Source organism: Mixophyes fleayi, chromosome 4 (genome assembly GCF_038048845.1).
Source record: "Mixophyes fleayi isolate aMixFle1 chromosome 4, aMixFle1.hap1, whole genome shotgun sequence".
Lineage (NCBI taxonomy): Eukaryota > Metazoa > Chordata > Amphibia > Anura > Limnodynastidae > Mixophyes > Mixophyes fleayi.
Genome location: NC_134405.1, coordinates 203449167 through 203465056, shown reverse-complemented (window position 1 = coordinate 203465056; position 15890 = coordinate 203449167). Strand labels below are relative to the sequence as shown.

At 40.8% G+C, this 15890-nt stretch overlaps 1 protein-coding gene across 3 annotated transcripts in view; it reads left to right on the top strand.

The window, feature by feature from the left end:
• UIMC1 (ubiquitin interaction motif containing 1) overlaps window positions 1-15890 on the top strand; it is a 109526-nt gene that overhangs the window by 79425 nt on the left and 14211 nt on the right. For 2 of the 3 annotated variants that reach the window (XM_075209149.1, XM_075209148.1), the window contains one exon: window positions 10736-10859. In XM_075209149.1, coding sequence (XP_075065250.1) covers window positions 10736-10859 — 124 coding nt within the window. Of the gene's footprint in view, window positions 1-10735; window positions 10860-15890 lie in introns of those variants that run through there. The other variant, XM_075209150.1, reaches the window with a different exon arrangement.

Here is a 15890-nt window from a genome sequence, read left to right as displayed (position 1 = left end):
ACAAACAGTTAACTCCTTAACCTAATTACCGGTGCTTACCGCGGATCCATTTTCTTAAGCTGTGAAAACCTTTGCCTCTCCAGCTTTGTTAGATCCTTCATGGGTCAGAGTGCTATGTGCTTGTATCATCATTGCCCACTGATGAACATAGCACTTTCGCCTGTAGTGTTGGGCTGCCTGTAAATAGGAAAAATTCTTCCTGGTGGAGGGGAGCACACAGAGCAGCCCAGGCATGGTAAATAGTGATGGTACTTCATTATATATCGTCAGAAATTGCAGTGATTTATAATGATAGTTACCTTCCTCAATGATAAATAGACCACAAATTATTTATCCACAAAAGAAAATGCTGTCACTGAACCTCTAACTATGTAGGCTCCCTATTCTGATACTTATTTTTCTGTTTATTAATGTCGATGTTCTGCAGTAACATGGATATTTCTTTTCAGTCTCAGACTGAACTATTGGTACAAATCTGACTGATTCTCAATATGCCTTTTCATACAGGACTGTAAAAGGGTACATAAAAACCGTGTTTTTTCCTTGGAGTCTGTTATTGCTCTCTATTAACACTGAGTGAGTGTCCAATGATGAAGTAAATATGCCAATGACCATTTAATACCTACCTCCATTACCACTCACAAAGGGTACGTTCTAGTTGAAACCCAGCTCTATTTCAATATCTGCTCAATTTACTCTGATACATACAGTATAATACATGGAATAATGATAATCATATCAAGAAAGATTTTTCAAAGTCTCAATTAAGATCGTATATATTCTTATTAACAATAGGTGTTTTCAGTAAGTCTTTACACATATAATAAAACAGTGTAGAAAGCATTAAACAGTGGTTCCCAAACTGTCTCAATTTGAGGCACCCTTAGGGTAATAATTTTGTCAAGGCATGCCAGTTTAAATACAGAGTAGTCCTGTTTTTAAGTAGTTGGGTCAAAATAACGTAATATGTATTTAGGCCCCTTCACCATCACACTGCCCCTCTGTTACTTTCCTTACCTTTTACTTGGCCTTCTTTCTTCTTCTTTTTTCTTTGTGTCATTTTTTTTCTTCAAGTTCAGGCTCCTTTCTGCGCCGCTCCTCACTGAAAATGTTGGACGCAATGACATCAAACCCGACAGTCAGTGTGAGGGGAGCGGGGAGGAGGGTACTCTTACTGATAAATTTTTTGTTTGGTGTTTTTGGGTCGGCCGGTGGACAAGCGAGCGATGGCAGGTGGAGGGAGTGCCTCTCTGGCTTTGTGCCCCCCAACTTGCTTACCGCCGGCCCTGGCCATGGCACCCCAGGGAGACACAGCGCACAGTTTGGGAATCGGTGGCATAATATACATATCACATCAAATACAATGCATTGCTTACTTTAAGCGTTATATGTGCCTTTCCTATCTGTGTGTAAATGTATGTATCTCAGGTTTCAAGTGTGTGTGTATATATCACAGATTTAGTTACAATTCCCTTGTTATCTAGATTATTTAATTTTCTATCAGCAAGCACATGGCCCTCTGTCAGCCATCTTTAACAAAGCTAAATATTTATACTATTTAATCCTCATGTCTTTTCCAGTCTATCAAACAAATACAGTATATATCACTAATCCAAGATACACAGCACGGTGGCTAAGTGGTTAGCACTTCTGCCTCACAGCGCTGGGGTCATCAGTTCAATTCCTGACTATGGCCTTATCTGTGTGGAGTTTGTATGTTCTCCCCTTGTTTGCGTGGGTTTCCTCCGGGTGCTCCGGTTTCCTCCCACAGTCCAAAAACATACTGGTAGGTTAATTGGCTGCTATCAAAATTGACCCCCTGTGTGTGTGTGTCTGTCTGTTAGGGAATTTAGACTAAGCTCCAATGGGGCAGGGACTGATGTGAATGAGTTCTCTGTACAGCGCTGCGGAATCAGTGGAGCTATATAAATGGTGGTGATGATGATTTAACAAGCATATTACACAATAGAATCCATATTAAACTCTACAACCAGTATTCGCAATATTAATACTAAAGCTCCAGCCTATGTAACTATCATCATCATTTATTTATATAGCGCCAACATATTCCGTAGCGCTTTACAATTGTAAGAACAAGTCCAGTTCTTCACTTCAACAATAATAAATAATACTACAAGTCCACAGCTCACATCTTTGTGTAGCAGCCATTACTCACATGGATGCTTTTACCAGTACAACACAGGTATTATGTGTCACACAGGAGCCATTTTGTTCAGTCATGGTGATCATATTTACAATGGCAGCCATATTCTAGGCATGGAAGGTTTAGATCAATCTCCTTTTTCTATTTTTTTTGGCATAAACACAATATCCAGGATAGATTGAGATAGAGAGATGTTCCTAAGTGAAGCCATCCCAGTGAAAAAGAGAGATTGCATCAGTTTCTCAGTGTTTTTACAGTTCATCCCCCAAAGGTAGGCAGAGTCCCAGTACAGGATGAACCAGGCCTATTTAATCTTAAGAGATGCTAATACCAGCTCTGTGCAGATTGTATTTCTAAACCAGAAAAACTGGTTTGCTAAAAGGTGTGATTTAACAATCTATTAGGGGGGGGGGATCTCTTCATCAGTGAGCAGTATGCTGCGCCAAATATGTCTGAATTTGCTGCACTTCGAAGATTGTATATCACATATGTTATAACAGAGTGGCTGTCTTTCGATTCTCCTTCAATTTTTCCTCAGACATCAGTCTGGTTTGGCAGGGAGCGATATTTCTGCAAGGACTAGCTTCTTTTTTAATTAACTGTTTCTCTGGTGTCTTGGGACTGTATGTCGTGCCCCATGCCCTCTCACATCCGGTTGGTCCAATGATCCACAGAATCCAATTAAACAACACTATAGATATTGCTTATTTGCATATGTCACGGCGCAAAAGTAGTTTGGTTGCACGGTTGTAAATAATTTTACATTGGCGAAGTCTCAAATTCCATAATCTAAACCAAGAGTGGGAAACCTTTTTTCTGCCAAGGGCAATTTGGATATTTATAACATCATTTGGGGCCATACAAAATTATCCATTTAAAAATAATCAACTTCATCCTGCATTTTCTCTACTTTCTCTGTCTCCCCTCTATCATACTGTGCCCTTCATCCTGCTTTTTCTCTCCTTCACTTGCCTTTCTATTGCCTTCTTTCTTTTCTTCTGTCTTCTGGTCCCTAGACGATCCGCACTGCAACTCTCGGGCGTTATGACATCACGGTCCAACATTCTGTGCACAGGGAGGAGTGCGCCAGTCCAGGTTGTCACATAGGTTTTTCTCTCTTTTTCTTTTTTTTTTAATTTGGGCGCATTAAGTGGGGGATGACAGAGTGCCAGAACAATTGATGTTGGGGGCCTTATAGGGCCTGGAGGCCGGATGTTACCCACCTGTTATGTGCGTATTGTCGCTAACCAATAACGATTGTCGAACCTCGAGTTGTGTTTCCAAAGCACAGAGATTTATTCGCAATAAGTAGAATAATATGCTCAAGCGAAGTAATAGTAAATACAGCCGTTACTTATCGCAGGCGCTCTGGATCCAGTGCAGTCATTCAATCCTGAAGTCTGGGGACAAGATGTCTGCACTCTGGATCACAAGCTGCTGCTTATATACACAATCAAATACAGTAATACAATGAAGATGGTATAGCTTGCATCTATTGGTCCAGGTCTCAGGAATGTCCAAGGGGTCTCAACTGGTGGTGGAAGACATCACCAGTAAAATGGGTACCCCTATCACTTTCAATGATTCTAGGGATACCGAACCTACACACAAAGTCTTGTACGATTTTCTTTGCGGTGAACACAGCAGTATTAGTGGCTGCCGGATATGCTTCTACCCAACCGGAAAACACATCAATACACACTAACACATACTTTAGATTCCTGCACGGTGGTAATTGGATATAGTCAATTTGTATTACCTGGAAAGGTCCGTCTGTAGGAGGGATGTGGGATGGCTCAGTTGGAATAGTTTTCCCAACATTTTTTCTCAAACAAGTAAGACATGACATTGCTTTCTTACCCACCTGAGAGGAAAATCCGGGAGCACACCAGTATGCTCTCACCAGTTTGCACATACCTTCTTTACCCAGGTGAGTCAGGCCGTGTGCTGCTTCAGCCAGGCTTGGATAGTATGTTCGGGGAGCTACAGGCCTACCTTGTCCATCCCTCCAGAGTCCTGAGGACTCTTGACCACATCCCTTCGCCTTCCAGACCGCCTTTTCCTGCAGGGAACACAAATCTTGCATTTCAATTAATTTCTGCATGTCTAATGTCTGAAAAACCATCATAGTCTCGGTCGATACAGTCATAGGTTGCCCTGCTGCCCATTTAGCAGCTTCGTCTGCCCTGTTGTTGCCCAATGACACTGGGTCTTCTTCAAAGGTATGGGCTTTGCACTTTATGACGGCTACTGTTCTGGGTAACTGTATCGCTGTCAGAAGTCTTTTTATGTGTTGTGAGTGTGCCACTGGTGTACCTGCTGCTGTCGTAAAGTTTCTAAGACGCCAAAGGGCCCCAAAATCGTGCACTACCCTGAAGGCGTACCTAGAGTCAGTATATATGTTGGCTGATTTACCCTCTGCCAATTCACACGCTCTCCTTAGTGCTACTAGTTCCGCCACCTGGGCTGAGTGAGGTGGACCAAGGGGTTCAGCTTCTACCACATCCTGATCGTCTACAACAGCGTAACCAGTACATAGCTCTCCTGTCTCTGTCTGTCTATGGCAACTTCCGTCTGTATAAAACGTAAAATCTACATTTTCTAAGGGGGTGTCACGTATGTCGGGCCTTGCAGTAAAGGTCTGATTCAGGTGTTCCATACAGTCATGCGTGTCAGTATTCTTGCCTAACTCATCATCAACCAGGGTCTCCTCGTCTCCCACCCTTTGTGTCTCTAGAGACACATACGGAAGGTATGTAGCTGGATTTAAGGTGCTACATTGTTTGATGGTGATGTTTGAGGGTGCCATCAGGGCTAGTTCCCACTTTGTGAATCTAGCTGAGGAAACATGTCTGGTTTGGGCTGAATTTAACAGAGCTGATACAGCATGGGGTGTATAGATGGTTGAATTATGTCCTAATACTACGTCCTCGCTCTTACTCACCAGAAGAGCCGTTGCTGCTACACTTCTGAGACATGTTGGTAGTGATCTTGCCACATTGTCTAATTGTGCACTGTAGTATGCTACTGGTCTGCTAGCGTCACCATGTTTCTGTGCGAGGACACCTGCTGCACAGCCATCAGCTTCTGTACCAAATAGCTCAAAAGGCTTTTCATAATCAGGTATTCCCAATGCAGGTGCTCTAGTCAGACTATCTTTAAGATTAAAGAACGCTTGCTCTGACTCTTCTGTGTGTACAACACGTTCTGGTTTCGAGGAAGAGACTAGCTCCTGCAATGGTAATGCCAGAATAGAAAAACCTGGGATCCAGGATCTGCAGTATCCACACATCCCCAAGAAAGTACGAATCTGCTTCTGGCTCTGCGGCAGAGTCATGTGTTGTATGGCCTCAATTCTGTCGGTTGTCAGGTGTCTTAGCCCCTTAGTGAGGCAGTGTCCTAAGTATTTGACCTTAGTCTGACATGGCTGTAATTTATCCTTTGCCACCTTGTGCCCTGTTTGTGAAAGATGAAGCAACAACAATTTAGTATCATGTAAACATGACATAAAAGAATCAGAGCACAACAACAAATCGTCCACATATTGAATTAGAACAGACCCATTGTGGGGTTGAAAGGATTGCAAACAGTCATGTAAGGCTTGGGAGAAAATACTGGGGCTGTCAATGAACCCCTGGGTTAGTCTGGTCCATGTGTATTGCACTCCCCTGTAGGAGAATGCAAAAAGGTATTGGCAGTCAGGGTGAAGAGGGACTGAGAAGAAAGCAGAACATAGATCAATGACAGTAAAATGACTGGCAGACGGTGGAATCTGCATGAGGATGACAGCTGGATTTGGCACTACGGGGAATTGGCTCTCAACAACTTTATTAATTCCCCTTAAGTCCTGGACTAATCTATAGCCCCTCCCCCCATTCTTCTTCACAGGGAAAATGGGACTATTTGCTGTACTGGCTGTCCGAATTAAAATCCCTTGTTGTAACAGCCTCTCAATAACAGGATATACCCCTAGTTCCACCTCCGGTTTTAATGGATACTGTGGGATTTTCTGAGCTATCCTACCACTTTTTAGATTGACCATGACAGGGGCTACGTTTGCCATCAGTCCAGTGTCCTGTCCATCTCTGGTCCATAGGGAACCTGGTATTTCCAGCAACATCCCCTTTACTTGAGATGGACTTTGTTCTATAACAGGAGAGTGTAACATTAACCTTTGAGGGGTGTCCAATATGTCCTGTACCTCATGTGCAACCTTCTCGGGTATGTCTAGGAACACACCATCTGAAGTACAGTATATGACACATCCCATTTTACATAACAAGTCTCTCCCTAGCAAGTTAGTAGGAGCCGCTGCAGCCAAGAGAAACGAATGCTTAGTATGCAGGGGGCCGATAGTAACTTCAGCGGGTTTAGTTAGAGGATAATGTAACACTTTTCCCGTTACCCTCATAGCTGAAATAGTTTTACTGGTCACCTGTAGATTGAAAGGAGAGGTTATCACAGATCGGGCTGTCCCTGTATCTACAAGAAAAGTTTGTTTCCTACCAGCTATGTCAACTATCATTGTTGGTTCTTCATTCTGACTCTCAGTTAACCTCACTGGCTGTAGACTACAGGTATGACCTGACCCCTAGTGCTGACTATTGATTTCCCGCGCAGCATTTGCTGCTGTAATAAGTGCGGGTAGATGTGAGTCTTCTAGTCTATGTGAATCCCTCCTTGGAGGATATCTATGTGACCCACCTTTCTGTGTATTGAGTCTTTCCTTTTTACAATCTCTAGCGTAATGTCCTTCCTTGTTACAGTTGAAACACCTGATCACTTTAGGTTTCTTGTTATATGGGTTGTATGCTGGTGGTCGTGTATGCACCCTTTCTAGAGCCTGTATACTTACCATCATTAACCTATCACTTTTCTCCTCCCTTTTTCTAAAAAGGTTTTTGTCATGCTCCACAGCAGACTCCCTAAGAGAGTCTACCGTGACGCCTCTTTAATTAGGTAATGTGGTTTGTACTCTCGTCTTTAAATTTTCTCTAAGGCCATCCATCAGTACCCCTACAGCTACCTCTCTGTGATGTGGGTCCTCACTTATGTTGGATATCCCAGTAAACCGTGTTATCGCTGCTATAGCTCTAGTGAAGTAATCTGCTGCTGTTTCACTATCCTTTTGTTTAATGGTGAAAATCTTACTCCAATTTACTACTACTGGAAAATAGATGGCTAAGTGTTTGACAATTTGTTCTATATTCTTTTGGTTAATTTCATCAGTCAAGGTGTCATCTTCCTCCAACAAACAATCTTCAATGAATTTTTGTATGTTAGTATTGGGAGGAAGACACGCCCTCAACACTACACGCCAATCCTTATTGGTTGGTTCATGGGCATTCCCTAAGTCTTTAATAAATTTCTGACACTTAGCCAACTCTTTTCTAGGATCTGGGAATTCAGTCATAATGGAACGTAATTCTGATCTAGTCCAGGGACAATGCATTGTAACATTTCTTAAAGGAACTACACCATCCTTATCCGGTTTCCCATTGGGAACTGATATTGTGCGGACTGGGAATGCACCCTCTGGTACACTAACTTCAGGGGACATTACAGGATTTGCTGGTTCTAGATTTAGAATGCTCTCACTCCTAGTGATCACACTACTCTCACCTATCTCAGCCATTTTCTCATACTTGCGCTGAGCCTCTAGTACACTAACAGCATGGGCAATGGCTGAAATCACAGTGGGTTCATCTTCATTTTCAGATACACTTGCTTGAAACTGGCTTAAAACAGGGTACAACTTAGCAATTTTTCTAGTTTCAATTTTAACAACGGCTATACTTACCCCTCCCGCCACATAAGGTGGCGGGGGCGCGCTTGCGCTGAGTTCGCCATGCTTTGCAACGGTTACATCCGCCTTGCGCGCGCTTTTCGTCACGCCTACTTACGGTTTGCATTCGCTGCTCTGCCACGTGTTACCTTCCATTTGCCACAATTTTAAACAATCATTAAGTCTATTTCTCTTTTTCGTTGACTTGATCAACCATACTTTATCTTTTACAGTATTTAGTACCTCTGCATTAAAACTTCCTATTGTTGGGAAAGGCCTATCGCAAGCTTTGGTCATCTCAACCCACGTGTCACAATACACCGTTGCGTATGCACCATATTTCTTACACATGAGAAACCTAGCTGAACCAATAGGGCCTTCTTTAGGCAGTACACTGACCATCTCTAGCGTATGCTTAGCACCCATGTTGAACAATATACCAACTTTGTTGCTACAATCACAGCTAGAGATCTCTAATGCTCAGTGAACGTATTTCCTTTAGCCGCGTTCACTCGCTTTTCTCGCCCCTGGCGAGGATCCCTAATACAGAAATATCACTGTGGGCCCCAAGGGCTATCAGCTCCTCGATACCCTGGCTCAACCACAAAATCTGCCGAGTTTATTATAACTGGGAGAACAAAGTCAATACAATCAACCAGCCTTTCCAATATAATTCCTCCTAGCTGCTTGACCAAATCGCACTAACGGTGCGGTTTGATCGCCCTGCCTACCAATACTAATTATTAGCAAACCTTGCGATCTATTGGTAGCGCTTTGCGAAAACCCGGTTTTCGCATTCGGTATACCTGCCCTGTATACCGTCCTTCAGTTGGGCAATCCGCCTCGTCAGACAGCAACTGAGCACAATGAATAGTAAACAGTGTATCTACGTTACAACATCACACACTATACACCTTTTCTGCGCAGAAAATCAAAAGTTCCCAACAACAGTAATAATATCTCAGAAGCTTTCACAAGTAATTATACTATGCACATATAATAACTATCAAAACGATTGTTTAACCACGTGGCAAGTCTACCGGAAGTACGCGTACGCACAGCAGGAAATACACATACGCTAAGCAATGCAATACAGTTAAAACGCACAATGACAGTAAAAAGAAACAGTTTTCTCTTTTGTCCCTAGGTTCTAGTTAGCGTGCCCTAGATAATGCAAAACGGACATTCGGTTTCGCAACACAGAGTAAAATTCAGGTTTTGAACACCATGCGTTCTTACCCGTTTATGACGCGTCTCCACCCTTTGTTGAGGAACCGAAATCCGTTGGTCTTGCGTATCATCGGCAACGAAACCTCCAAAGCTCACGAGCCCCCAAATTGTTATGTGCGTATTGTCGCTAACCAATAACGATTGTCGAACCTCGAGTTGTGTTTCCAAAGCACAGAGATTTATTCGCAATAAGTAGAATAATATGCTCAAGCGAAGTAATAGTAAATACAGCCGTTACTTATCGCAGGCGCTCTGGATCCAGTGCAGTCATTCAATCCTGAAGTCTGGGGACAAGATGTCTGCACTCTGGATCACAAGCTGCTGCTTATATACACAATCACATACAGTAATACAATGAAGATGGAATAGCTTGCATCTATTGGTCCAGGTCTAAGGAAGGTCCAAGGGGTCGTCATCATTGGCCAGTTCATACAAAGGAATCCAAAGGAGGGGGTCATCTCAGCAGGGGGTATGCTCTGCTCTTCCCGCCAAGATTCCTTAGTCTTAAGTAGTTCATAATTCCCTATCATTCATAACTTGTGTATGCACTCTGCGATTCCCTCGCAGAGTGAACCAAACAGTAGGATATGTAACAAGGTTCAGTATGATACCACTCATGATGTTATTCCTTCAACCCATTCCGTGTATTTCACTAATATGCATGTAACTCTGATATAACATATAAATACTACTATATTTCGACATAACTGACTATGTGTTGCAACTACCATTAATGTGTACTATTTTATAAGTATGCGTGTTTGTGCGAATGTATGGTAAAAGACCGATTACTGTTGCTGCCACGTGTAGTGGATGCGTACGCCCTTTCACGCCGTAGCGTACCGTACGCATCTTTTCAGACAAAGACAACCAAGTTTGCTAGACTTTAATTGAAATGACTTTATCCAATTTGCTGACTTTGACACACCCCTGATCTCAACCATATTAATTCCTAGGATGGACATATGAGAATTTAATTAGGCCATCATGTCGAAAGATTTGGCTGGAAATAGATTTGGTAACATTCCAGTGATCTTCAAAAGATCTTTTTCTAAGTCTTGGTTTACATCTTTACTTTTATTGTCCATTCAACCATGCGTGGTAATGTAGATTGAGCTGAAGTCTCAACCATCTTCATCCCTTCCTATGACTTCATGATGAAAGTGGCTATATATTTATCATTAGGTCTCCTTCTAAAGGGTGCCTACATGCATTTTCTCTATTGGTGTCATTTGTGTCTTTTGCTTGACTACTTTTTGATTTACTAATATTCTTGAGTTTTGAACTGTCACTTTGTAGACATTGGCTTTCTTTGTCTTATTCCAGCTTGGTGGGTTACAACTTTTAATTTTCTGCTCCTTCTGAAGCTCTTCAGAGATTATGTCCTTTATTTAGAACCTGATAGCTGGGATTTTAATCTAGTGCAGTACAGGTGAAAATGAGACTGAGACCATCATCCTACAAAAATACTAGAGTTTAGATGAAATGCAGTATTTTTCATCTTTGTATAAATATTATAAATTGATTGATATTTTTCTATGTTTTTATCTGGACAGGTATGAGAAATGTTATCTGTGTAAATCAGTAGTACCACTGAGAGATTATCAAGCACATGTAGACAACTGCCTGCAGACTGCAGTATTGGAGACCGAGGGGAGCCAAAGGCTAAGAAGCATCAAGGTGAGTATTTTTAACTTGCTGTTTCATCCAATGCAATGCGGAAATAGAAGAGATAGAAGTGTTTAGGGTCTACAATATCAGTTATGTTGTTTAACTAAAGTGGTTTTATGTGTGGATCTATGTTAATAAATAGTAATGACCAGAGTATATATAGAATAATCAACATTTTGATAGAAGAGCACATTTAAAAGAAGGTATAATGGAATACCTCTGGCATATATTCTCAATATTAGTGAAAGCAACCTTATCCCAAAACATAGACTACTAAAGGAGGGGGAGGGAATATAATTGGCCATGAGGTGGCACGGTTTGTCTCTGGAATATAAAACCAATATCGAAACCTGCGCCCATATAAAGATACAGTATGTATTTGTTATGGTTAGTAGCTACTTATATTAACAACCTACAATTGTGTGTTGTTAGACAGTGGCAATGGATTTAAGCTAAGATGTTGTTTAAGTCAAATATAAATATACATATACTCTTAATTAAAACTCTAAAAAACAATGGTAAATGTTTTTTGAACAACAGCAGATTATGTTGGATGAGCACAGGTTTCAATACTAGATTTATGTTTTAATTTCAAGGAGGGATACCTTGGCAACTTTTCTACTTTTAGGATATTTTCTGATCTGAGTGCGGGTTTCCCCCTTTTTTTTAATCTCTGGAATAGTCTGCGGAGACACATTACATCAAAGATTTTACTAAAATTTCCACTCCTTTTCTCTCGCATCCGATGGAGATGCAAGGGAAAATTAGTGGAGATGTCTGTACCGTAGTGGCTGGCAATGTGCATAGCCGGATCTCGAGACGATGTCTGTCACACATTCCCAGCATTTGAATTCCCTAAGTGCAAGATGGCTTTCATGTTTTGGAAGACAGAGTTGGAGTCCTCAAGCCAATGACTAACAAGAGTGTAATTTAAAGATGTCCATACAAGTTGTGATTCTGTTAGTCGTTTTAGAATGAGCATACATCTCAATTTGAATGGGTCAAAAGTGGACAATCTGATGTAGATCAAGATCTTTCATAAGTCTATTGGGACCAGAGGAAAGTAAGGATTGCTGCACACACCAAGTCATTATCTGACCACTTATGATCTGGCTGCTTGGCCCAAGCTCTGCTTGGTCATATCTTTCCCATATTGTGACACGTGTTTAAACAAATTGTATATAGATCCTGCCACTCAGTATAAGTAGCTGAATTGGCCCATGTACCCTTCTCCGGTCTAAAACAAGATAATGACTTACCAGTGCCATCTGCTTTATTTAGGCCTAGGAAGATCTCTCAACCCAGCACACTGTGTGACAAAGGGTTTATCATAATACAACCACCTATTTGTCTAAAAATGATTAAATCTTCCCTTATTATATCAGACGTTCACTATTAATTCAAGACTACCATTACCAAAATATTTTTACAAAAATCTCACTTGGAGGCAGTCTTGGGTTACTACCCTTAACTAAAAATAATATCACAACATATCCCACTTTCATTCAGTTTTGTTTAATAAGAGTTATCGTTAACCAAATAACACTCTGTTTTTCAGTACAGTTTTAATAACTTACTAAGCCATCTGGCACATGAATTTGTTAAGAACACAAAGGCAGAATGTTATTAAATGGAATGCAATATTGCAAAATGACCCCAAAAAGTGAATAATAATGACATACTGTAATAAAATTACAAAAAATAATTGAAAAGAAGTAAAATCTTATGCAATTTCTAATCTGTTGCGGGAGAGTTCAGAAACATGGACATATAACCCAACTTGGTCGACCTCCAGAAATATGACAATTTTTGATAACATATAAACCTGATTGTTCAGCTCAGCCTTTCTCTCCTGTGAGGCAATTAGGAGAGGGCTGTGTGTATGCTAATGGGGTTTTATGGCAGCCTTTTATAACAATTCTTTGCTAAGGAGTTAGGCTCCTAACACACATGTTGAAATAAAATACTATCTTTACTGTTATATGTACATGCAGATATTGGGTGTATGAATTAAGTAAACATTTTTATGTACTCCCTTTCCTATATTATTATATAGGACATGTTGCAGCTAGTATCTGATTTGGAACTCTAAAAGGACTTTAGATCTGCTAACTCCTGTAGCGTTTGTCTCATAGACATCAGAACCCAATATGTGACGCAGTCCTACAGTCTAGCTGACTATACACACAGCCTGTTGATACTGCTTTGCTAAGTAGAAAGACAAACACCTTCACATATAACATCCCATTTAGATGAAGCAAGGCAAAAGCACAGGGGCATATGTAGATTAACATACAATTTATGTCTTGGGATGGGGAGAACAAGCATTTATATATATTTAGTTTATTTAACTCATGGTTATGCCCTAAGTATGACAGAACTGTATTTTTTTCAGCTTAGTTGACCCCTCATGAGCGTTCAAAGCACATTTACAGTGGGTTGCAGCATACCAATCTGTAATTCAACATAAGTAAGCAGCACCTTGTATTAATTTGGTGCATGCTGCCCTGTGCACAACTGATGCTAATGAACATACTCTCGCTAGACTGCTGTTAGTCTGTTAGTATGATATCTAATATGACAAGCTAGAAACAAATCTGTTTGGTTCTTGGCCGTATAGTCAATGTGACATCTAGTCACAGTAATCACTGTAAAAAGTTGTTAGTAAGTAAATAAATGTTCTGTAGGTCCTGGCTACAGTGTTCTAAAATGGAAAAAAACAAAAATAGTTTAGTGTTAGTGCTTTAGTTTTGGTGGATTAAGGGTTTTAAGTTAGGTGTTATGAATAAGTTGTTAGGTTTTCTTATATCTACTAAAATAAAATAAAAAAAAAAGGAATCCCTGAAGGATTATTAAAATGATAGGCATTAGAATTTAGCTGTTAGCTGATTTTATATATTAAAAAGCAAAGAAAAATATATAGTTAGATTAGTTTAACATTGGTTTGAACCTTTAGATTTTTGGTAGACAGGGAAAGGTTATTAATTGTTTACCTGTTTAATTGTCAGTTTTGTATATATTAAAAAAAATAATTATGTGGGTATAAAGCAAACAGCGCTAGAGATCCTACAGTAGTGTGTCAGAGGAAATACCTTTGTGATTACATACAAATATGGAAGCTAGCATCATGAAACCATCCAGAGCAGCTGGGCACCAATGTGTAGACCGAAAATGTCACATCTTTAGTGTTTATGCAGCTGTTTAACTCAGGCAAACATTTAGGAGGATTGTAGAGCAAACACATCTTTATGTTCAGCAGTTCATAGCTGAGGATCACACAAACAACTCTGTTCTGGAGAGCCACTACTGTACTAGAGCTTAAAACATTTTTGACTTACTTTTAATATGGTTATTTCTAGGGATGAGCGCGCTCGGATTTCTGAAATCCGAGCCCACCCGAACGTTGCGGATCCGAGTCGGATCCGAGACAGATCCGGGTATTGGCGCCAAATTCAAAAGTGAAACTGAGGCTCTGACTCATAATCCCGTTGTCGGATCTCGCGATACTCGGATCCTATAAATTCCCCGCTAGTCGCCGCCATCTTCACTCGGGCATTGATCAGGGTAGAGGGAGGGTGTGTTAGGTGGTCCTCTGTGCTGTTTAGTTCTGTGCTGTTTAGTTCTGTGCTGTTTAGTGCTGTGCTGTTTAGTGCTGTGCTGTGCTGTGCTGTGCTGTGTTCTGCAGTATCAGTCCAGTGGTGCTGTGTGCTGTGCTCTGTCCTTCTGAGGTCAGTGGTGCTGCTGGGTCCTGTGCTGTGTCCTGTTCAGTCCAGTGGTGCTGTGTCCTGTGCTCTGTGCTTCTAAGGGCATAGTTATTTCCCCAATATTCCCCTGTGTTTAAAAAAATAAAAAAAAGTTTTTTTTATAAAATACCAAAAACTACTTTAATATTTTTTAATTACCACAAAATTTTCACAACCAATCCTGCAGTATAAGCCCATTGGTACTGCAATATTACCAAGTTCACACATTCAGCAGTAAAAGTCCAGTGGTACTGCAATATTACAAAGTTTACACATTCTGCAGTATCAGTCCAGTGGTGCTGTGTCCTGTGCTCTGTCCTGCTGAGTTCCGTAGTGCTGCTGGGTCCTGTGCCGTGTCCTGTTCAGTCCAGTGGTGCTGTGTCCTGTGCTCTGTGCTTCTAAGGGCATAGTTATTTCCCCATTATTCCCAAGTTTGTAAAAAATAAAAAAAAAGTAAAAAAAAATAAAAAAATTAAAAAAAAAAAAAAATATATAATAATTATAACCAAATTTGCAAAACCAATCCAGCATTATAAGTCCATTGGTACTGCAATATTACCAAGTTCACACATTCAGCAGTAAAAGTCCAGTGGTACTGCAATATTACAAAGTTTACACATTCTGCAGTATCAGTCCAGTGGTGCTGTGTCCTGTGCTCTGTCCTGCTGAGTTCCGTAGTGCTGCTGGGTCCTGTGCCGTGTCCTGTTCAGTCCAGTGGTGCTGTGTCCTGTGCTCTGTGCTTCTAAGGGCATAGTTATTTCCCCATTATTCCCAAGTTTGTAAAAAATAAAAAAAAAGTAAAAAAAAATAAAAAATTTAAAAAAAAAAAAATATATATAATAATTATAACCAAATTTGTAAAACCAATCCAGCATTATAAGTCCATTGGTACTGCAATATTACCAAGTTCACACATTCTGCAGTATCTTGTGCTACATATAATGGAGAGCAAAAATTTGGAGGATAAAGTAGGGAAAGATCAAGACCCACTTCCTCCTAATGCTGAAGCTGCTGCCACTAGTCATGACATAGACGATGAAATGCCATCAACGTCGTCTGGCAAGCACGATGCCCAATCTCCTAGTACAGGGCATGTAAAATCCTAAAAGCCCAAGTTCTCAAAAAACAGCAAAAAAAGAAACTTAAAATCATCTGAGGAGAAACGTAAAGTTGGCAATATGCCAATTACGACAAGTAGTGGCAAGGAACGGCTTAGGCCCTGTCCCGTGTTCATGACTAGTGGTCCAACTTCACCCAAGGATCAAAGCCCTCCTCCCCCCCCTACAAAAAATTTAAG